At 40.6% G+C, this 25,015-nt stretch overlaps 1 protein-coding gene across 1 annotated transcript in view; it reads left to right on the plus strand.

Annotated features, from left to right (window-relative positions):
• Positions 1 to 249: 249 nt before the first annotated feature.
• The window catches only part of RSBN1L (round spermatid basic protein 1 like), a 38,891-nt gene continuing 14,125 nt past the window's right edge, over positions 250 to 25,015 (plus strand). Inside the window, exons 1-3 of the mRNA XM_072401724.1 lie at positions 250 to 795; positions 8,060 to 8,170; positions 15,737 to 16,371. Of these exons, the coding sequence (XP_072257825.1) occupies positions 306 to 795; positions 8,060 to 8,170; positions 15,737 to 16,371 (1,236 nt within the window). The 5' untranslated portion in view covers positions 250 to 305. The remainder of the gene's footprint in view (positions 796 to 8,059; positions 8,171 to 15,736; positions 16,372 to 25,015) is intronic.

Consider the following 25,015-nt stretch of genomic DNA (forward strand, 5'->3'; position numbering starts at 1 on the left):
AGACACACCTCCCCTCACACCCTCTTGTCAGTGCAGCGCTCCCCGGCTACAGCACGAACCCTCCTCCTGCAAGTCAGCTCCTGCTCTCCACAGCGTCACTGACAAAATGGCCCCGACCCCCATGCGCCTCTCCGACTTCAACAACTGGCGTCACGTGCTTCCCCACGCCCCTTTAAGTCATTCGATTGGCAGTAATTGTCCCAAGTCCGCCCCCATGTCGTCACGCCATTGGCCAAGCACCGATAGCCCCGCCCTCTCCTCACTGGCAGCTCGGCGGCGGAGTCTGGGCATCGCAGGAGCCCAAAATGGCGGAGCTGTGGACTGGTGTCCGTGCTGCGCCAAGCGAGAAACACGAAGCGCTGCCGAAGCCCAGAGAAGCGATCGTAGTAAGGAGCAGCACCGAGGCCCAGCCGTCACCGTCTTCTTCCACTGCGAGCAGCCGCGATCTGCATCCCGCCAAGAAGATCCGTACTGAGGAGAAGAGCTCCAAGCCGAAGCGCGTGAATGGCGAAGGCGGAGGGGGCGGGAGCAGTCGGGCAGCACCGGGGTATGGCACTCCCAGCACCTGGCCTTTCCCGGCCGTGGCCAGCGGCAGCCTTTGCCTCGCCCCGCCCGTCTCGTCCCGCTCCCCGCATCCAGCGCCGCTCCCGGCCGCCCGCCTCTTACCGAATGACAAGCCGAAGAAGAGCGCCGAGAAGCGGGAGAAGAAGAAGCGACGGGAGGGGGGCTCTGAGGAGAACGGAGAGCTGAAACCTTCCACACCGGGGATCCCCCGGCCGCCTCCTCCTATCCGGGGTAAGTGTGACCTTCACCTGCCATCTGCCCCGTCACCCCGGGTCACCCCGCCCCCTCCCCCATGTAAACACAGCCTGACTGCATGGACTTCATATAACCGAGACACAGCAAAGGTACTCACCTATTGGTCAGTAGGTGCCCCTCCCTCCTAATATCCCTCCCCCGAGGAGCCCAAATCTGCCAATCATCTGCAAGCACTTACTATGCCAGGTATTAGGAGGCTGCCAGGCCAATGGGTGACATAGAGGGGTGTGCATCGCCCCATACATCCAGAGCCCTGCACACACTTCTTAAAGAGAAACTAAACTGAAAAAGGCAAAAAAAAAAAAATCCACTCGCCTTCAATCCTGCACTGCGGTCCGAAGGTGTCTTCCATCGGGTCCTGCGTAGTCCCATCTTTACCTCTTCTTCACGGATCTTCTTCCTACATCACCAGGCGTGACGTAGGGTGGGAAAAATCTTGCCGATCTCGCTGCACATGCGTGAGATCGGCAGTTTTTTCCCTTTTCACGTAAAAGGCCCCTTCTGCGCATGCGTGAGGTGCTCCCTTTTTTATTAAACAAACAACAGAATTTTTACTTTACATAGAAGGATTGTCTACACTTTTATGTAAAGTGACATTTCTGAGTTTAGGTACGCTTTAAGTATAAAGCCAACCAATGGCAGGGCAGGCCCCTATACTCTGCATTGGAAGATGGCACACAGCTGTACCCCAGGTGAGGCCGGGCAGGCCTGGTACAGCACCCAGTACACGGGCACCCCATACAGTACACATGCAGCCCCTAACACTTCCAGAACTTTCTGAGATCAGAAATACAAATAAACAGAATGAAAATAAAGGTGCACTGCCTGATGTCCGTATATTCACCTGATATATTCTAAGCAATCTGCCTGGTTATGGATGGAATGATGAGGGGTGGGAAGCACTGGCAGGTGTTTATTGCTGGCTCATCATGGACAATAACCCTGAGATTGTCCTGATCAGTGCTATTACTAGAACAGGAATAGAGGGGAGATCTTCCACCAGGACACTTGTTTCTGCATGACATTGGGAGGATCTATGGGAGAGGAAGTGAGGAGAAATCTCCCTAATGACAGCCCTGAACTTGTCAGCAAACATCGTTCTATCGCTGTAATCTCCGGCTTTTCCAGACATTACCAGAACACAAATCATTCAGTTTCCTTGACAATGTAAGCCAAAGAAGCAATTTTTTTGAGGTTTATACCCCAGATTTTCTGATGATGTGTAGCGAGGTGTATATGATAAGAGCAATGCAATTGTTGTATAAAAACATTTGTGAGTCACTTGTAAAGATTCTGGATGTTTGGCTGGAATGCTCTTACCTTCCTGTTGCGGTAATTTGTTCCCTGTTTATAAAAAGTACACACACAAAGATTTTTGTCCTTTCTGTGCTGAACACTTATATATAAATAAATCTATCGGTTTAAAGCAGAACTATAGAATAAAATAAATGGCGACCAGGCAGGTCCTTTAGTTTAGACTTGTGAAATATAATAATCATATCCGGCTGATCACAATTTTGTTGCGTACGCTCACCTGTTCCCTCTCCATTGGGGGCACCGCCATCTTCTCCTTAGTTTTCTTTTTCTCTTCCAGCATTGCTGTAAAGACATTCTGTAACTCCCGCACATTCACATAGCCAGGTCCCAGCAGCCCCAGTATTTTTATCGAAGAGAGAGCAGGCAGGTAGGTACACTTTATTACACGGGACATTGCCTGCCTCTTTCTGCAATAACCTGAAACTTACCTGATGGCAAATTTTCTAAAGTAGAACTACAATTTCTTTCTAACAATAATCATTACTCATCACCTAAAAGGAGGCCGTCATAAAATTTCTTCTATGACATTGTTACTCTAGAAATCAGATTAAACCCAATCACACTTATCTGGGGAACAATACATTTGTGAGAGTTTGTAATATGTATTTGCAATCCCTGCACCTGAAATCCTGGCCAGCAAACTGATGAATTTGTATAAGTCTGTGACAGATGAAGAACAGTCATAAGGTGACTTCAGATGTACAATTAAAGTGACAACGCTTTTACTGTACAAGAAGCTATTGTACTTATTATTAAGGCGGAGAATGTGTGTTAAATCCCCAGAACGTTGCTATGTGTTATACCTGCTCCCTACACTGATTGCACATTCACAGTGTGGTCAGTTTAAAGTGTGGCACAGCCAGCATCACGGCAGGCAGATATGAATGGCATACAACTGAATACTAGCAACAGGTGAATTGTAATGATGTGTAGATAATATCAGGCAGATATCTATGTGAGGCAATGGTGTCGGGCCTATTCACCAGTGACAGGTACAGCTGGTGTTCTCCCCAGACCCTTATAGCTGGGCGCACCACCCAGCATCGTTCAATAACTACCCGGCTGTTATTGAGTGGTTACTGAAGAGTTGGGTCACAATACAGGGGCTGCCCCCCACCTACAATCTCTTCCCACCCAGCTTAAAATCTACTGAACTGTGACCAGGTGTGATCAGTAACCTATGACAGGTCTCTTTAGTGGCTGTGGGTCTCACTGGGAAATGGTCCCTTAGTGACATGAACATTTTTCAGTGACGGGTGAATTTTGGTAAGAGATTTTAGGTTTTCATTTATGGCCCTGCCACATGATGGATCTCATCTCTCCACTTGTTCCATAGCCTTCTTCCTATAATAATGTTGGCTAATTCATGAAATGTATCTAAATCTAAAAAGGTCATTGGAGTGTGATGACCGCATTACTTTTTTTTTTTCACTCGGTTATCTTGCCATTTACACTTATTTCCTAGAGTAATAACATGGACTGTACTGTATCAATAGAGGAGCAGGATTCCTGGCCTGAGGCTGGTAGTGTTAGGACTACAAAATATCTCCCTCTACAGTGTTCTCCCCAGCCCCTTTTAGCTTGGCGCACCGCCCGGCAATTTTCAGTAACCACCTGGCTGTTTTTTGGGTGGTTACTGAGTAGTTGTCACAATACAGGGGCTGCCACCCACCTACAATTTCCTCCCACCGTGCTTAAAATATTTTCTGGGTTGACCACTGCTCTATCTTTATCACTATAACAGAGTGGGATGGTATTCTATATTATACAAAAAGTGGGCAAAAAGTTCACTAAATGGCAGGATCAGCAGATGTCTTGCTTGGTATGTTGCATACATACTTTCTGTTAGGATTAGTATAGAAGAATAATACTTGCATAGTTGGGATGCATTTTATCACATTAATGACAAATTTAAAGGGAACAATTAAATCAACACATCCCCTTTATCACATAGAGGAGCTGTCCCACACTCCAATGTTCTCTGGTGTCAATCCTCTTCGGTTCTGGCTGCTTCATTGCAATGAACTCTATAAAGATGTATGGCCGTACTCTGATAAACTGCACTCAGAAGAACTTCCAAATATCGGTTTGTTTTCTTGTGCAATAATCAGGTAAATCACCTATCTAAGGTTCCCTAAAACTTCTCTAAAGAATAACTTCTCTAAACAGGAAGCGGAACTAAACCCTGCTATACTCATTTGTTCCATTGCAGGGCGCCTCTATCTGCCACCTTCTTTCAACCAACTTAATTGGCCAGTTTGTGCTACATTCTGCACAGGAGGTCATTTGGGATTGTTGGTTATCCTGGCATGTGCAGTTTAGCATTTTCAGAGCCATCAGGCAGGTGAGAGAGATTATTTTAGGAGGGACATCGCCTATCACTTTTTACGATAAAGCCCTGCCTAAACACAAAGTAGAATTTTAGTTCTGCATCGAAGCTAATTGCACTTGCTTTGTTTGTCGAATCCTCTTCAGAGAGACCACTGCTTCCACACTGAGAGGTCATCTCTGCAACATATTAGAATGTATTTAGCTGATTTAAGGTACAAATTTCTTTACAACATACCTTGTGGCTGACTTTCTACTCTTTATGTCTATCTTTGGATGTTCAATGTAAAGTGTTTTCACTGATGACTTGCTCCAGGGCTGTCACCTTGCTGGCTTAGCTGTATAATGTGTTGGTGAGGTGACACACGCGTGCAGCCATCTGACAGGTGTGATCTACCATTCTTCATAGTTTACCTTGAGATGTGTCTGCTTTCCACACACCATCATTGTACATGACCAATGACAAATGCTAACCTAGGAAATCTCCCTGATTCGGGCTGTCTGGAGCATTTAACGTTTTTCCTCTTTCCTTCGGAGTTTTGTATAAAGTGTCATTAATCTTTAAACTACGTTTTCCATGAAACTGCTTTGTGCTAAATATAGCAGCCGATGAGATCATTTTCAACGGCCACATTCAAGCCTGACGGATCCCATTTTGAAATGTAAACAGGGAATAATACACGTAGTACACAAGAGCGATTCGGAAGGGTTGTGCCAGCCGCACAACATACATGTCATATCATGGTTTGTTGTTATGGTAACCGGGCTGAATTGTCTAGCAGTTTTTATTGAGGTGGGTGGTTTCTGGTGCCTTTTATTTATTAAATCTTGTATTAGACAAGTCAGAAAACTTTCTATCTCCAGCTGGTATTTTCCATTGCAGGCGTGAACCTCGCTGGATTCACTGAGTTCTCGGAAATGACCTTTCCTGCAGACAGCTTTAGAAATAAATCTTTTGTGTATAAGCTCGGCATCCCTTCTATGTTTTGTCCCACAAGTTTCATGATGTTTAAAAAGCATTTGTGAGCAAGGCACAGAGGAAAATGTTTTTGCTATTTTGTCTATATTTTATCATGTGTTATTTCACCTTTATGGGGTGTTTTTATCTTCCTTTTCCCTATAATATCAGTGTCACCGCTGTTCAGGTATTATTCAGGACAAGCCTGTACTTCCTGTATGTTGTCCTATAGAATACACAGTCATGTAAATCCGAATCATCTTTCCTATACTGGAAGTCTGAGGTTTGGAGAGTAAAGAGAACTGCATACTTGATGTTTGTACGGTTTATAAAAACTGTATATATGACTGCACAGGGTGGGGGAATGCATTTGTCAGATTAAAGCTGGTTTATTGCTGGGTCCAGATTTATACTTGGCTTAGGTATGTCCACTTTTCATGAATAAAACAAGAGACTAAGTACAGAGAATCTCATCCCAGACCTGACCCATTTAGTTGTGTGGGGATGCTGAGCACAGGCTCGTCTGGCATCTATGCCATCATTTTTCTTATCATAGATGTTGCCAGCCAAACGGGTTTTGTAACCAAGTCCAAACTGTATATGCTTAGGAAATAAGGGCTAAGCATTTTTCCAAAGGAAGGTAGGACAGGGCTAATTTTAAGACTTAATAGCACTGCCAAGAATGATCTTAGTGAAAATTGGTTCAATATTTAATTAATTGTTTATTTCTATTCTGCTTTGGATATAAAACAACTGGACATACCTGTGGAGTCAGCAGAACTGCAGAATTTTAGAAGGAGTCCAGGTTTGGTACTTGGTATTGTTTTTGTTTTTTTGGTATTTTAGTATATGGAACATAAAATTTTCTAAAAGGAAAAGGTACAAAATAGATCCCAAGGATTGCAATACTGAGATACTTCTGTGATGATACAGTGTTCTCCCCAGCCCCTTTTAGCCGGGCGCATCACCCGGCATTTTTCAGCACCCAGCCTAAAAAATTTCTTGGTTGAGCACTGTGATGAATGTTCTTGGCCTCCTTAAAGAGGAATTACAACTGAATAGTGCCCAAAACAAAAAAAGTACACTTACCTTCTGTCCCGCAGCGCAGTCGATCGGTCCGTAGTTGTCTTCCTTTGGGTCCTGCGTCATCCCGGTATTCGTCTCCAAGCCGGTGTGACGGGTTCCGCCATCCTCTCCTTTTCCTCTTCCAGGTTCTTCTTCCTATGTGACCAACCCAGGCTTGCCCATCTCACTGCACATGCGTGTGATCGGCAATTTCTTTTCCTTTTCACAAAAAGGCTCCTTCTGCGCATGTCCTAGATGCTCGGGCATGTGCAGAAGGAGCTTTCATTTACGCTTCCATTCATTCTCGATTGTCTAGTCCAGGGGTCAGCAACCTTTACTATCAAAAGAGCCATTTTGCCTCCTCTTCCACTAAAGAAAAATAGTCTGGAGCCGCAAAACATACCAGTTTATAAACTTTTAAAAGTTTTATTATTTTTTTAATTTTACCTGTTACAACAAGTGTGCATGTGTAGGCCTACTTTGAAATAAATTAAACACTGAACTATGCCCCTAGCCCCTCCTCCGCAATGTCTTGGGAGGAAGGGGATCCCCCATCAGAGATCTCCCCGCGGCAGCCGAAGGGAGCCACAACAAGGAGGCTGAAGAGCCGCAGGTTGCAGACCCCTGGTCTAGTCGATTGAGAATTAGAAGGGAGGGTTCTGCACCCTTCATGGGTCTTTTAATACCTAAGCAGGATCGCTCTAAAGGATTGCATGATTTGTTTGTTGGGATACATCGACCAATCCATATTGTAATGGTCCCCAAAGCACATGACACTCCCCCCCCAACACAGTGCGGAGGTCTTCTGGTTGTGCAGTTTATAGAAAGTCTGTACTTTTTTGATGATTTTGCAATGGGAGCTCATTAGAAGTATATAGATATGCTTAGTGTCTTTTTGGAACTGCAACTTGGAGGTCTATTTCTGAAACTTTTAAATGCCTTTCATTCATTGCTTTGTCCAGGATCTCATCTGGAGGTAGAATAGTAATTTGTCTTCTATGGATAGGCAAGAAATTTAAGACTTGCCCTTCACATAGGCAGTTTGGTGCCACAGACATAGAGGCTACACACAGCATCTCGCCCATAGAGGATGTATGGGAATCATTGATGTCTGCCCTATAAAACCACCTCAAACGTTTTGATGTGAATAAGAATGGTGTTTGTAAGCCACCCAGGAACTTCACCTTAGGATAGCGTTATATGTTATTCATAAACTTTTAGTTTCTAAAATAATAATGTCAAAACTGCCTGTATCAGTTGCTTTGTTCAATAGAAAAGTTGTCTAGCGGGTAGTAGTTTATTCTTTAGTTTTGTGCTAGTTGTTCACATGACTTGGTATATAGGAACTTATGCCTGCAGTACTTATAATTTAAATACTTCCTATGGCATATTTTACACACATGGAAGGGTGACACACATAGTTGTACTAATATCCTTCCTCTTGCATTGTTTTCTGAAATGTCATTGCTTTTAAACTCTAAGCATTGATGAGCTGTGGTAATGATTTTTATTGTCTTGTCCTGTGGACACATTTCTTCCATCAACTGAATTTTGAATGTTTCTTTTTTAAAGGTGAAATGAAAGAAAAAGTGAAGATTAAAGATAAAGAGAAGCAGAAAAAGAAACATAAATTAATGAATGAAGCCAAGAAAGAAAATGGAGAGTTGAAGATACTGCAGAAAGGTAAGTGCCTTTCAGGTCTCCTTGCATTGCTCTTTTAGTTTTATGGACCTGTCAGTTTAGGGGTGGATAATAACCATCTGCCATGATAACTGAGAATGCCTGGCTGGCAATTGCAAAAATCTGGAATGTGGTGGCTCGTTCTGTATTATGTAATATAAATATACAGACTGCAGCGTTCTATTTTAGGTAATGTATAAAACCACCTGCCGTGGGCCAGTTTCTGAATCATTCTGCATAATGTACAGAACACAGTAGTTCAGAGCATGTAATGTACAACATACCTTCAAAAGTGTGCTACTCTTATGTATGGAATGGATAGCATGTATTATGAATCTTAGGACTTCTGCTTAACATGTTTGATTGATTTTTACTATTAACTTGAATTTGATCAGTGACATTTTTTTCATCAGGAGAGAAAATGAGGGTCAATGAGAGAAAATCTGCAACAGAGCGAAATAAAAATCTGCTAACATATTCATACTTTTTATCACTAAAGAAAAATCATTTTGCTGGTGTTGCTTTGAGTGTTCTCCCTGCCAGGAAAATGTCAAAAAGTTACCCGTCCAATGAAATCCTGGAAAGCGGTGAAAATCTGCTTCTAACTTCCCTCCATTTTATCCAAAACTAAAAGTAGACTTTAAACATTGTCATTTCTTATGCTAACCAATTTACTGTAACATTATTACATTTTAGTTACTTTTTCAGACATCCTATACATGGTTGTTTTTATGTCCCCATATATTCACTATACCAAATATGAGGGAATGAATGAAGTGTATCTACTTTTAGTCAATACTTTTTTCCTAATTTTGAGCGGAAGGTAAAAAAACCCCTGGTACAATTTGCTTCAACAGGGGAAAAAATTCCTTCCTGATTCCATGAGGCAATTGCTCCCTGGATCAACAGTCTGTTATTTCTACTTAATACCCAGTTATATTCTGTGCTTCTAGAAAAGCATCCAGTTTTATCTTCAAGTAATCTATAGTAGTTGCTGAAACTACTTCCTGAGGGAGCCGATTCCACATTTTCACAGACCTTACAGTGAAGAATCCCTTTGAGTAATGTTTTGCCATCTGTGTCTCATTGAGAAGATTTCCATTTTTATTGTGTCATCATAACAGGAAGTCAGGGAATATCTTTACAGTGATTATATAATATCTTTAGGTTTGAGAAATCTTCTCTTGCACTGCATACAGGCGTTTAGTAATTGTCAATGTCTTTAGGTGACCGTAGAATGAACAAGCGATGTATGGTGGAGCTTTGTTCCTGCTATTGGGAAGAGTTCTCCATATAGTAAACAATAATGGTCACTGGTAGACTGTCTTATGATCAGGCATAGTGGATCGCTAAATGACTTTTAACAAGATGATGGCAATAGATCATTTTGGGGTAAAGATATTATAGCGTCTGCATTCGTCTTTAGTTACATTTAAACAATTGTCATAGATCAGGGGTAGGCAAACTCAGGCCTTTAGGCCAGATACGGCCTAGCCAGTATTCCAGTCTGCCCAACGTCCCCCTAGTTATTTATTGTTGGATCCGGCCTAATTGAATGGTCACATTATGGCGAGTTCTCACACAGTAACCCCAATTACTATACCTAAAGAGCAGAAGCAACGCGCAGCTACCAGTCTCCGGAAGGTTGACCTTGACCTTGACCTTGACCTTGACCCCTGAATGGACTGACGAATTATTCTTTGTCCAACATGGCAACAAAGCCCTGTGTTTAGTGTGCAACTACACCAACAGCCATTTCAAGCGGTTGACTCTTAAGAGGCATTTCAATGCCAAGTATGCGTACAGAGACTACACCGCGGATGAGCGCAATACTGAGGCTGCTCCCTTGCAGTCAGGGTTGGAAAAAACCTTTCCTTGGACACCTTGTTTCCTCTGGCTTAGTGTGCCTTCTTGACCTCTTGAAATGGCCTAGTAGTCCAAAAAGTTTGCCGACCCCTGTCAAAGATGTATACAGCATCTAGTTCTTTATCTTGTTTTTTGCATGCAGTTATTACTCTGGAAACTTTTATGTATGTTTGCTAGATGTGTACACTGTGAATATGGTTGTCGGCTTCAAGTTCATGCAAGTTGTTAGACTGGTTCTGTTTTTCATTGAACACAATTGTTTAATTTTTTACCATCACACCTACAAAGATTTTTGCATGACTGCACAGTTCTTTTATCTGCATGGTTCAGAATGTTTGAAATGAGAAATGTTTTGAAGTATTTTTTCCTCTTGCGATCACCTGTGTTTGTTTCTCTTTTTTTTTCTCTGCACATAGAATTTGATAGGATGATGGCTGCATCATTTCTTTCATGGCTTGGAATAATACCCATAAAGCTCTGTAACACCAGTGCCCTAGGTGCACCCTGCCCTAAACATTTTTTTTTATTGTGCAATAGGTTTTCAAAACAAAATATTAAAGCATGTAAAACATTTCCCATACCAGCCACGTATGGAGATAAATCGTTTTTGTCTATCAGTAAATCACAACCTTTGTGTAGCACTGCAGAGTAGGAAGGACAGGCTGTGTATTTGGTGAACAGAATAGCTGCTCTGTGTACATATTAGTAGGTAGGGAAATCCCTTGGAAATGTTGCAGAAAAGCTTTGCCCATAGTTTTTTTTTCACTGCCAATGATGTGATGTATATACATTATTAATTTCTAAGGTCTAGTCCTGACTGGCAGAATAGAAAAATAGAATGTTTTTCCATTCCATGCATGAAAACAACCTTTCACAACAAACTAGTTGTCAGCCTTGCATTGGTTTAAAAAACAAAAACAATCCTTTACGGTTACACGTTTTGTTTATTTTTCTGATACTTGTCAGGATGGCTTGTATCCACCAATTATTATAGTTTGTCTTGGATGAGTATTAGCCTGCATACACATGACAGATCATTGCCAACTGAGATGCTTGTGCTCATCTCATGCAAAAATCTGACGCACAGCAGTCCCCCAACATCGGTAAAGGTCAGCCGCCATAATCACATTAGTCTTACTCCCACCGTCCATTCATAGACACAAATGGCGCTGCGTGTAGCACTCTCACTCATTCATCTCCCTGATCACCGAAGTTGGTTTCCACCAACAGTTATTTCAGGTGTGTACATAGCCGTCGTGTCTTAGGGTTTGGCAGATGGAATAGTAATGTGCAGCTAGGGACCGAGAACAAGAGAACTTTTTGGTGTTGCAGAAATCTAATGTACTTCTAAATTTGGCTGAAAACACATTGAGGTTGATTTACCAAAGAATATAAGCTATTCACATTACAAGGTGAATTACTGCTTTGCAAGGGGTAGTTTATTTGGCTTAGTGAATGAGGTGAAATTCTAATTGCAACTGTACAAATGTAGGCAAGCAAAACTCCTGTGGTTTGATTCCATTCATGTGATTCAGTATTTTTTTTTTCCACATTTTAATTTTCTGCTTTGTAATATATCTCCTGCATTTGGATCATTTTTTTACAAAATCAACCCAGTTCTCTTTTGCACAGAAACTACAACTGCCCTGTCAGCTACCTGTGGGAATACAGATGCTGCCTGTCGCTGACCCAGCTCCCCCTTTCTCCTTGTGTCCAGAGAAAATTGGTCGCCATATACATACATTTATAACGGTCCTGGCTTAAGAAGCCTGTCCACATTGGGTAAAAGGCTGTAATTATGGGGATTGCATATGCAAATAGAAACATTTCCTCATTTTTGGGGAAGGAAATTATGTGTTGGATGATGGCAATCTGTCATTGAAAAAGGAACTGCAAAATGGCTGTAAAGATTCGTGGAAGCAGTGGGCACTTGTCTGTGTAATCGAGCATGTGCACCAACACAAAAAGTGTTCAAAGACTTACATATTTGTTTTGTAAATCAGAGGAAACACTGCCTGTTGTAGGGAAGGGCTCTTGCACTCTGAGAAAGCTTCAATCTCTTTACAAAGGTCAGACATCCCCACTCAGTACCCTGCCAACCCCATACCAGCACTCTCTAACATAGGGAGGGGATGAACTTTCCTGATGGCAGAGCTATGGATCTGATGCAGCACGGGGATGTCCATCCACTGCAATCCAGTGAGCCCAAGTCCCCACTCTACAGCATGCTGGCAGTAAATTTATTTTTCTTCCTGTCCCAACTCAACTGTGAGCTGGATGCCTGCTGCTACATGTCTTTTCCCCAGGACAACCTTTACATTGGAGGGGCTGATCTACACATAATTTGTAGTCTTTTAACCCTTTAATATTAAGGTCCTTTATTTAGACTTTGACATTAATTGTTATTGTTATCAGTATAGAGTGTAAACATTTATGTTTAATATATATAGTTGTATTGTTGCTAAATGAACAATACTTATGTATTTTTATGTGAGTTATTTGAATACTACTGCAGGTTCAATAGAATTGTATTGCCTCTGCTGTGTAACTTCTCCCTGCTTCATGTATCACCAGTCACATTAAACTTTAACGCTAGGTTTTAACTTGATTGGTGTCTTTTGCCATTTCTCTTTTTATATGTAAGGGTCAGCAAGGAGGTTGCTTAATCATTACAAAGTTACACGACAACATACAATGCAAAATGAGTCTGTTTCTCATTGCCCATGTAGAATATCCCATTTCCATATGGGACAAACTGATATAATCTCAATTTCCTCCTAGTTCACAGTATATTAGTTTTGACAGCAGCCATTATGCATGGTTAGGGTATATCCATGGAAAGCTGTGTATGTATGGGAAAATAGTGATTTGTTGCATCTGTTGGAAAAGTCTGCTTTTTTGTTCATCTGGCTATTAGAAGCTTAGTCCTTATTTCCTACATTAAAGAATAAGAGCTGCATGGAGTGTGGCACATATCTGGTCAGCAGTAGCTCAGAGGGGAAAGTAAAACTAAATGAGTTTAATCATTTCAGGTACTTATTCATAAAATAGGGTACTGTTTATAAAAGTAATAATGGTGTGGCAAATATACAGAGAGAAAATGTAATCCTGCTTTCAAAAAGTTCAAATTCAAAATGAGTATGGAACATTTATGCTGATTTAACACAACTGTTTTGAGAAGTTGCCTTGTCCAAATGTTGGCTTTCGTTGGGCTTTATATAAGGTAGCTTTCTTGTAATTTTTGATTATTTTGTGTAAGGTGAACTGGTAGTAGAAAGTGATCAGGAAATCAGCGTTCTGCCCTTGATATGCACACCTATTCCTTTGTTTTATTTTTAGGAAGTCAGCAATGGTATAAAGGAAATATATTTTTGTCATTAGTATATTGCCAGTAAGATAACAATTTGGTAGTACAAGTTATATACATGTATGTACAGGATTTCCTTTTCTTTCCATTTCAGAGTCAGAACTGGAACTGAAAAATGACTACTTTTGGAATAGAATAGAAATCATGTGAAACAATTACACAAAGAATTGTGATTCTAGATACTTTTATTAAAACTTTACAGATCAGGGAAACATTTAACGTTCAATAACTATAGAAGTACATTTATATTTATAAAAACAGGTCAGGTCCTCCTCTAACCAATTTCCTAACCCATTTGTACTTAAGAAATGTAAATGCCATTCCATATCTGTGATGTGCTTTTATATGGAGAATTACCATGGCCCGCTATATCTTTAGCTCCCAACCTTTTATGTAAATGCTTAAAACTAAACCTTAAAACTGTGAGCAGGCAGGTTCATTATTGCAGCAGGTACATACTCTGTTTATCTCAGTGGCGGGAACAAATTAATTCCTGTGCACTTGTGCAGTAGTTATTTCATTTCGACCTGGCCATCTAATGTTGGTCCCAAGTATGGTGAATCTGGAAAAGGTCCAGATTAAGATTTTGCTACCAGTAAAAGGAGCTAAGGCAAATAAAAGTAAGTTTACTTCTACTTGAAGCGGCATGCTGTTGTACCTGTACATACTCCTAGATCAGATCCTTTTGTTCTCAGGGTGCCGAGTCTACTTTGAGTGTAGTCGCACACTGTTTGAGAATTGACATTGTAATTGGGGGGGGGGGGGGGATAACTAAACTATTAAAGTACAGTTATCCTTTAGGCCCATGTTCCTTCATTGCTGAAATATATAAATGCTGTGGATTTTTTTTCCTTTCTCAGTTTCACAGTAGAGTAGTGTATCGAATTGCCAATAAGCTGCAAACATATCTTGTTTACTTTCCAGTCCGCCCACTCCTGACTGCAGACAGTCTTCCCTAAATTGTGTGTGATCCAACTTGTTCTGCATACTGAAGCCTGTCTGGCCACGGATTAGAGTTCATTTATGATCAATGTTTTCTCATGAAGAATTCTCTCTAGGCATAGCTGTATCTCAATTGAGTAGCTTATTCGTCTTTACTTAACATTTATTACGTTAGGCATGAAAACCTAAAAATGTTGATTAATCTCTAAAGACCATGATCTAAAGACGCATTTGGTAACGTTCTTTGTGTTTTCTTTCTTGTGTTTCCTCAATCCCCATTTTTATCAGACTTTTGTTTTATATTGTTTAATAGGCCGCCGTGTGTGTGTGTGTTTTTTTTCTTCAGTGTTAACACAACATTGTGAGATGGGATCATTTTTAAATTTTATCGTTTGTAAATTAGAATTTTTTTTACCCAGGATCCAGTCACTATAATTAAAATGCAATAGGAAGGTGCCTGAACAAAGTAGGCAGAAAGAAGGAATGAGGAGATATCCTAAATGTGGGGCTTTGCTCAGCAATAGTGGATTTAGACCAGGGGTGGGCAAACTTTTTGACGCAGGGGCTACAATGGGTTTTAAAATTTGGCAAAGGGGCTGGGCCAGGATCAGATGGATGGAGCGCCGAGACGGGTGTCACTGAACGTGACGTCATTATGGCATAACCCCGCCCAGGACTGCGATCTGAGACTGCGATGGGAGAATAGCCAGGTTGTCCTCCCCCCACTTACCTGAGCTCACGATTTGTGGAGGGGACATGGTCCACGCCTTTGGCTGTGTGGCCCCCCAGCAGGGTCTTTCTCCTGACCCTGCTCGGGGGGGGGCACCAACCAGAGCTGCGGACTACACGGATCTACTTCAGCGGAGCGGCTAAAATAGAGAGTTCAATGGGCCGGATAAAAAAGCCTAACGGGACGTATATGGCCCATGCCTGCACTAGTGGGAAGGAGCTCTTTTTTTAAAAAGTGAAAGTGCAATTCAGGAAAAACCTAAAAACAACTAGAGTTACTTTAAGAGGAAACCATCAGGTTCCCCTGAATGGCTGAATAGCTACAGTATTTACCCTCCCAGGACTTTAATGTTTGGCTGATGGGAGAGCAGGCGAGTTGTACAGGGCACATGGTCCGCGGCTCTGGCCAGTGCGGCTTTCCAGCGGGGTCCCTCTCAAGACCTCACTTAGGGGGGCACCGGCCAGAGCCGCGGACCGTGAATCTACTTCAGGGGAGCTGCTGAAGTAGATAGTTCAACAGGCCGAATATAAAAAAGCCCTATTGAGCCATAGTTTGCCCATGCCTCGTTTAGACAAAAGTGTGTGTTTGTTTTACTGAAAAATACCCGTAGAATGGAGTGTTGTAATCAATGTTAAATGCTTAAAATCATTTGTTTTTTATTTAGATCCTAATGAAAAGCCAAAACCAAACACAGAAGAACTGCAGATTAAAAAGGTTAAGAAGAAAAAGAAAAAGAAACACAAGGAGGGCGAGAAGCGTAAACAGCCGAAAATGTACAGCAAATCAATCCAGACAGTCTGCTCAGGCCTGGTCTATGACATGGGGAGATATGATAACACCGGAGCCAAAGTAGAAGTGGATGACCGTTTGAAGGACCTGGTTGTAAAGGTAGAGGACAAGAAGGTTGCTCCAGAGAATGAATCTCCTTTTCTGTCTCTGAAGGAGCCTCGCGATCAGCACAAGCCCAAGCGGTTGGACTCTTTGGAATTCAAGCACCTCATTCACATAGAACATCAGCCCAATGGTGGAGCATCTTTAATACATGCTTACAGTAGTGAACTCTCTCACCTGTCTCCCATGGAGATGGAAAGGTTTGCTGAGGAATTTGTTAGTTTAGTCTTTAGTGAAAATGAAAACAGTGCAGCTTATTATGTCATGGGGATTGTGCATGGGGCAGCCACCTATTTACCTGACTTTTTGGATTACTTTTCCTTTAACTTTCCCAACTCCCCTGTCAAAATGGAGATCTTGGGGAAGAAAGACATCGAGACCACAACTATTTCGAACTTCCATGCTCAGGTAAGAGGAAGGGGCTGATTTCCTATTTGGAAATGTGAATTTTTAAATGAGGTTCATATATAATTTATATATTTAACTTAAGAATATATTGATATTGAAAAATGAATGCGTAGGGTTATTGCGCTGGTTTCTGTCAAGAGCTTTTCTATAAGGGGAAAAAAAGCATGAAAGTTGATTCAACATAGATGTTAAAAATTATTTTAATAAAGACAAGGTAGTAAATATTACGTATGTACCAAAAAATTGCTGGTTGTTAGATTTTGGATCGTGTGTTGCATGCTCACACCAAGCCTTCTGCTTGCCTTCCTTTCCAGAAAGAGCCTAAATAGAGAGATATACTATATGTGTTTATTTATTTATTTTGCCTTTTTTTTTTTTTTTTAATGGGCAATTTTAGACCCATAGTGAGCCACAGGGTTCTGCTGTGTAGGCTCAACAGCAGTCCCAACTTCTCCCATTCAAGTGAATGACAGATTGCTCATGGCTGGGCAGTTATTTTAAAGATTTGCACCACAGCCACAAGCAAATCTGGTTACCTGCAGTGTGGTTTGGCGCTTCTGGGTACACAGTTGCAGGTCTCTGTATGCCCAGGAGCTGCCAGCCATGCAGTTTCACACCACTGGTGTTTAAGGGTGCTTACTCCATTTGGTTTCAGAATATTAAGTCAATGACCCATAATATTTGTGTAATCTGTAAAATCAGAGCTGCTGGTTCTCTATACTTTCTCTGGGTCACTGCTGCAAAAAGTGCTTTATTAGAACCACAGCAGAGTGGGCGCATGGTTTTATACCATCCAAAGATTGTACTTGTAAGTTGTACCAGGGCAAAACAATTTACATCAAACTGTCATATGCTAGTATATAGCCAAATCAAACATATTCAGAAAGCCTTTTGTGATATGTTCCTAAAACACTAAAATTAGAGTGTGAACGGTTGAGGACTCAATTACTTAATAAAGATTCTACACTAAATTCACTGCCTCAACAGCCCCATGATTCTGGTGTCTCAATTCATTGTATTTGTAAATGGAAATTATGTCTCTTGCCAGTTCCTTCTGACACATTACACCCCACTTTGGGGCGATTTAATGCACCTTTAATTTATTGTGTAATATTTGAGGCTGAAAGGATGAGTATGACCTCAGATGACATACACTTTAGACCATTTTCAAGTCTTGCTGGCAATTTAGTTGCCCTTTCTTTTTTTCTCTCATGGCACCCTTGTTTTCTTTGGACATTAAATATTTTCGTCTTGGGTTCAGCCTTGCACCTTTTTGCTTATTGACCTGGCTGCATTTTGTTTGCACAAAAAAAAATTAGTTTGTGATGAAACGTGGATTTGTTTGTACCAGATATGAAAAAAATGGGGTTGGTAGCAATCATCTAAAAGCTTTACAAAAGTGAACAAAACATGTGTCACTAAAATGATTATTTATTGAATATTCTAGTCTTTTAACCAGACAATGCCTGTTCACATAACTGAACTTCTCTATGATAAAAATATAATGTGCCTTACAAGTTGGCCCACCACCATATAAAAAAAATAAATGAAATATTGCATTTCATGTGTTTTGGTCCTCTTGTACATAAATCACAAAGACAATTGCTAGTAGCCTTTTTGAGCGTTTAAACACAAAATTGTTATTTACCTATTTTTTAACCCAAACCCCTTAATGCTTTTTAAATGATATCCCAGTCTGCGTAGGAGAGAAAATGAGTCTCATTGGGCCTAACTTTCTTGCACAGTAACCAGGGCAGTTGCTGATAGAAGAGCAAGCACAGGGTATTTCCTAACAATGTTTTGGTTCTGCTTCCCTTACCAGACACAAACTGGGCAGCAGAGAAAAAAATTAGGTTCTGCATGAGATACAATTGACTTTAAAGGTAACAAAATTATGTACTATCAGATATACCTTATCTATAAAATCAATATGTACCCAGTCATATAGACTATTGACCTGCATATTTGTTGGTAGATCTAATAAATTATTGTAGAATCATAATATTTGTAGTTTACCTTGGTCAAGAAAAACATTAAAACACCTAATGTTGTGTAGGGGATATGGTCTAAATCTTCTTCGCTCCATTCAAATAAAGAAAAGAATATTTTACCTAAAATACCGCTGAGCTCCGTGGAAATCTCTCTAGTTTTCATTAGTGTTATTCTGGTGATCGTCACCTTCTCCGTGGACAGAGCTAAGATCTAAATGGGCTGCTGTCAGACTTCCTCTATTGCCACTGCAGTGCCCAGGTCTGTGGCTTCAGATGTATATCATGTATTGTCGGTCAGTCCCGCTGCACAACCCGTCTGTGGGCAGGGCTAAAGCTGTGTACACACATTGGATTTTTGTTGTTGGAAATGATCTTCACAATCCTTTCCAACAACAAATGACTTCTATATGTGCAGCACTCGTTCATTCATCTTTCAAAGTTCTGTTCTATGATGAGCAGAGAGGGGAGCATTAGCAAGCAGCACCCTGCTGCACTCTCCTCCCTTCACTTCCATTGCGATCGTTCGTTTTCTGTCGTTTTTGGATCCATGAACACTGTCGGACAGCCGCTGTATACATGTTAGATGCTCGTCCGAGTTTAGCCCTCAGGCTTGTATCAGCCAAGAATCATTTGACGTGTACATAGCCATAGTCACAGAGAAACCACTGTAAGTAATAAAGTTAGAGCTGCCCGTCCAGGCATTACCAAGCCTGCAGTGTAGGTGTGTCCGGTATGCACACAGCTTGTCACAAAATAAAAATGGATCATTTGTACACGAGTGGCAGTACTACAAAGGGAATGAAAGTGCAAGTAACTGTTCTGTGGTCAGTCTGGTGCTATTGCAATCATTGTAAATGTAAGTTTTATGTGTATAGAATATTTCCATAAATCAGTAAAAAATCACTCAAATGTATATTTATACCTGTTATCATTTTATGTTTTCATTATATGGTTGTGAACATAGAAAATGTGTTCTAAAATGTTTTAAAAGCAACCATATAGATAAAAAAGGTAATGTTTAATACCAAGGAAAAGTCTTTATGTATGTTAAAAAAAAAAAAAAAAATTGGTGTATATATTTGTGTGCTTACAAAAAAGCCAAATATGGCTAACAAGCTTGCAAAATATAGATTATGAAGTTATGATCAAGGATGGCTTGTTCATACCAAGTTGGCACTTACTGCCAGTTGGTTTACATTGTGAGCGTGTTCACCATGATTCAAAAAATGCAATCCAGTACCTAAGATATATTTTTAAACTTTAATGTAATTGTATACCCTACAGCACATTGCATCAGATTGAGTTGTCCAGATATCTTTCTTTTATTTATCCCAGCAAAACAAACACTGTGAGCCTAAAGCTGCGTACACACTTGCAATTTTTGTGGTGCAAGATGCATGAACGATGCTGTACATACAGCACCGTTCATGCACTATGGAGAGGGGAGGGGGAGAGCGACGGAGCGGCACCCTGCTGCACGCTCTCCCCTTCCCTTTCATTAGGATCGGCTGTCGTCCATCGTCCGTGGATCCGGCAGGTCGGTTGTCCGGACGATGGACAACACCGACTGTACACACGGAAGATTTTCGCCCGATAATTGGCCGATGCCGATTATCGGGCGATAAAAATCTGCCGTGTGTACGTAGCTTAACATAGTCTATCTTCTCGCGTCTCATGGAGAAACCTGGGAGATCTGGCGAAACTGGAATGGATTTCTTAAAATAATTGCAAACTATTTTAAGAAATCCATTACAGTTTTGCCAGATCAATTTTTTTAATCCTAGACCAAAACCATTTCAGGTTTGCCGGATCACTCAGGGTCTCCCATGATAGTCTATTCGAAGAGCTTTAATAAATCGGTCCCATTGTGTTGGTGTGAATAGGAAGCATAAGATACACTGCCTTGCAGTCAAGTTTGGAAATAGAAAGTTGTGTAAAGAGTTGAGGTAATTTGTGTGATTTTTTTTGGGCAATGTCTGTAAAAATTATTTTGGTTATGTTGCTGATAGCAACAATTAAACGTTACGCGGAGGGAAACTGCAAAGCAATTCCGGGTCTGTCCAGGAGCCAGAGCAGATGAGGAACCTTTGGATTCACCATGAATCCTTTGTCGTCATTCACAGAAGTTCTTCTCCAATAACTGGATGTCCATTCAGAGGTAAGATTATTTCTATTTCCTACGTTCTTCTCTCTTTCTTTCTCATGTCACTCTATATTCCACAGACTATCATAGATTACACTTTGTAATTATTATACTGCTGCTTCTTTATCACATTCCATCCCACTTGGCGTTCATGTGTGGAGAGATGCACAAATATGCATTGTGAGCAAGCAGGACAAATCCTTTTTTTTGTTTAAAATTAGATTGGCAACCCTTTTCAGAAAACTTGTCTTTCAATATTGAGGAAGTGGTTGATAATTTGAATATGTTACTTTGACATGGAATTGTTGGGCATTGGACCTCTTGATTACTGCGACTGGTTTGGCTATGGTTATGGTGTGGTTGATAAGGGTTAGGAAGGGAAGAAGTATAAGCCTGTATGGTGTCTAATGAAGTGTGCTGAAAAAGTAATATGTTCCCTGTAGTAACTTGTTCAACACATAGAACCAAGCTCATTGCCACAGGCTTGCCAGGTTTCTTAGCTTTTTCCTATCTTTTTTTTTTTTCTCAATAAAGAGAGATCACATGACATTTCATTTTTCCTTTACCATGGGAATTTAGGGCAAGTCCAGGATGGCTGTGTTTTTGGGGTTACAAAGTTGTTTCTTCATCTCAAGTACTTGCAGTATTAGGCAGTACAGTCTGAGCTTCTGTATTCTCATTACTTTCCATGTGACCAGTGGACTCTGCCAGTTCTTGGCTATTATATGTTTTCTTAGTGGCATTATTGTCCATACTTTACTACTTCGAATCTTCATTCTTCATAGCTATGTTATCTTCCAACCTGTAAAACATATTTTGTAAACATGTATGTATAAAAGTAGGAAGGTATGAGAAAGCACAGTACAAGAGTTCAAACTCTGAGCTCTATGGATACAGTTGCTCCACTATTTGATTCTTCTCTAATTTCCTATCCCTGTTACAATTTTACTTGATGGATCTCCATCTTTTCTTTGATCTTGAACTTTAAAAAGTTAAACTAAAAGCTAGTTTATTACAAAATATTTCCCCACACAGATTTCTTAAAACTGTCCTTACCTACATGTCCCTGCACTTTCAGGTGGAGAAGTCAACTATCCAGCATATATTTCTGAAGACACTGTAGCAAGAACTGCAGCCAGGAATAATGCTTGTTCTCCATATGGGGAATCTGGAGAAAATGAGCAGTGACTTCTGGAAAAAACAAAAAACTTTGTCTTTGAAGCAATTAATGTCTGGTGATTCCTCCTTTTGGCGTCAGCAAGTAGAAGAAATACATCTCTATTATGTTTTTTGCTATGGCGGGTGCTGACTGCAGACAATGTGGGATCCTATAACCGCATATTCCAACACAGCAGTTTTGACACCAAACTGAAGCTGTGACAAGTGGACTTTCCTCTCTCAAACCATAGCAAGACACAGATATTCCAGCCTACCCCTTCATGATTATTGAGGATGATATTTTTGATGTGTCTGAGCATGTTATAAGCCTTTCTTGTGAAGACCAATGATAAACATCAAGTGAATGTGTAATTCTGGTCTCGGCAGAGCCTGGAGGCTGAAAAAATGCGACCTGAAGCATGTCTCCCTCACATTTTTGTCAGGATGAACCTCTGACACAGATGGCATGGAGGATACTCTATCAAACATGGAGTGTGGGGTCCCCTGAGGAAGACTGCACCATTTACTTAAGAAAATAATAATATGGAAAAAAAATAAAAATATGGAATATTTTTGACAGTTCTGTACTCTGGCAGGATAGTCAAATGTAATATTAGATACATTTAGGTCCATAAATATTTGGACAGAGACACTTTTTCTCTAATTTTGGTTCTGTACATTAGCACAATAATTTTTAAATCAAACAACTCAAACGCATTTGAACTGCAGACTTTCAGCTTTAATTCAGTGGGTTGAACAAAAAGATTGCATAAAAATGTAAGGAACTAAAGTCTTTTTTTTTTTTTTAACACAATCACTTCATTTCAGGGGCTCAAAAGTAATTGGACAATTGACTCAAAGACTATTTCATGGGCTGGTGTGGGCAATTCTTCTGTTATGTCATTATCGAATATGCAGATAAAAGGCCTGGAGTTGATTTGAAGGGGGGTGCTTGTATGTGGAAGATTTTGCTGTGAACAGACAACATGGGGTCAAAGGAGCTCTCCATGCAGGTGAAACAAGCCATCCTTAAGCTGCAAAAACAGAAAAAACTCATCTGAGAAATTGCTACAATATTAGGAGTGGCAAAATCTACAGTTTGGTACATCATGAGAAAGAAACAAAGCACTGGTGAACTTAGCAGCGCCAAAAGACCTGGACGTCCACGGAAGACAACAGTGGTGGATGATCGCAGAATAATTTCCATGGTGAAGAGCAACCCCTTCACAACAACCAACCAAGTGAACAACACTCTCCAGGAAGTAGGCGTATCGATATCCAAGTCTACCATAAAGAGAAGACTGCATGAAAGTAAATACAGAGGGTGCACTGCAAGGTGCAAGCCACCCATAAGCTTCAAGAATAGAAAGGCTAGATTGGACTTTGCTAAAAAAAACATCCAATAAATCCAGCACAGTTCTGGAAAAACATTCTATGGACAGATAAAACCAAGATCAACCTTTACCAAAATGATGGCAAGAAAAAAGTATGGAGAAGGCATGGAACAGCTCATCATCCAAAGCATACCACATCATGTGTAAAACATGGCGGAGGCAGTGTGATGGCTTGGGCGTGCATGGCTGCCAGTGGCACTGGGACACTAGTGTGTATCCATGATGTGACACAGGACAGAAGCAGCCGAATGAATTCTGAGGTGTTCAGAGACATACTGTCTGCTCAAATCCAGCTAAATGCAGTCAAGATGATTGGGACATGTTTTATAATACAGATGGACAATGACCCAAAACATACAGCCAAAGCAACCCAGGAGTTTATTAAAGCAAAGAAGTGGAAAATTCTTGAATGGCCAAGTCAGTCACCGGATCTGAACCCAATTGAGCATGCATTTCACTTGTTAAGACTAAACTTCGGACAGAAAGGCCCACAAACAAACAGCAACTGAAAGCCGCTGCAGTAAAGGCCTGGCAGAGCATTAAAAAGGAGGAAACCCAGCATCTGGTGATGTCCATGAGTTCAAGACTACAGGCTGTCATTGCCAGCAAAGGGTTTTCAACCAAGTATTAGAAATAAACATTTTCATCTTTTTAATTTGTCTAAATACTTTTGAGCCACTGAAATGAAGTGATTGTGTTAAAAAAAAAAAGGCTTTAATTCCTCACATTTTTATGCTATGTGTTTGTTCAACACACTGAGTTAAAGCTGAAACCCTGCAGTTTAACTGCATCTGAGTTGTTTCATTTAAAATTAATTGTAGTAATGTACAGAACCAAAATATTTATGGACCTAACTGTAGTGGGCAGTTCCATGTAATGTTGATTTGCTGTTTGTTTCAGCTGGTATGGAATAAAAAATGAATGATATTGAGTATTTATCTCTTATGTTCTCTTTGTTCTTCTGTAACCCCTAGTGGAGCACAAACAAAATATTACACACTGCAGCTAATAATGTCTAGTTCATCACTGCCCAGTGTTTTTCATGCCTTGCAATTGTGGAGTGCCTTCTCCTCTATCTGGCACCATCTATTTTAGGAGCCATACCACCAGCCTAGCTCCTTGGAAATTGGCAGGTGGCAGAGAGAGGAGAAGGCCTAATACCACAGTAGAATAATGAAGCATAATGGTGAGCAGTAGCAAAGGTCAGGAATCATACCACTGTGATATTTTTTTTTTTTTTGGACAGAAAACTACTTTAGACAGAGTTATTTACACAACTCCACTTTTTATTTAAAATTTTGCAAAAAATTTAAAGCATTATACTAATAAGCAGTTTGATGCCTTACAAAGGGGTAGAACAAAGTCAAGAGAGAGATATGGGGGAGGGATGGAGATCTCTACTTTGTTGCATAGTGAACAACTATATTTGGCCCATAAAAACAAAAACCATCATAATCAGCTGGGGGTGATTACTGAACCACTGGGTGTTAACCTCCTGGGTGGTTACCCCGAACCTAGTTTGCTTGCCAAATTCAAATCCCCTTACAGTGCAATCTGATTGTGATACAAAATAGCTTATATATAAGCTATTGTACAGTTATATTACATTATACACCTTTTTTTTTTTTTTTTTTTTTTTTTGTAAACAGGTTTTTTTTTTGTTTTCATTTAAAATGTATTATTAAATTTATTACATTCATTTAATAAATATTGGACATATTTTGGTGAGTTATGACTAAGAATTATAGCCTACAATGTAAAATAAATTTCCATGCAAAAAATGTAACGCTTTTTGTATGGAAATACGGAGAGAATTCCCGCTCTCCAGCGTCGGTCGGATCCAGTCTTCTTCCCTACGCGTCCCCCGGCGATTCCTGTTGACGTTGATGCGTGCGCCTGTCGACGGGGGATGTGTGTTTCAAACTTTATTATATTCAGGATATCTACTAGACCCTTGT

This window comes from Pyxicephalus adspersus, chromosome 2 (genome assembly GCF_032062135.1).
Source record: "Pyxicephalus adspersus chromosome 2, UCB_Pads_2.0, whole genome shotgun sequence".
Taxonomy (NCBI): Eukaryota; Metazoa; Chordata; class Amphibia; order Anura; family Pyxicephalidae; genus Pyxicephalus; species Pyxicephalus adspersus.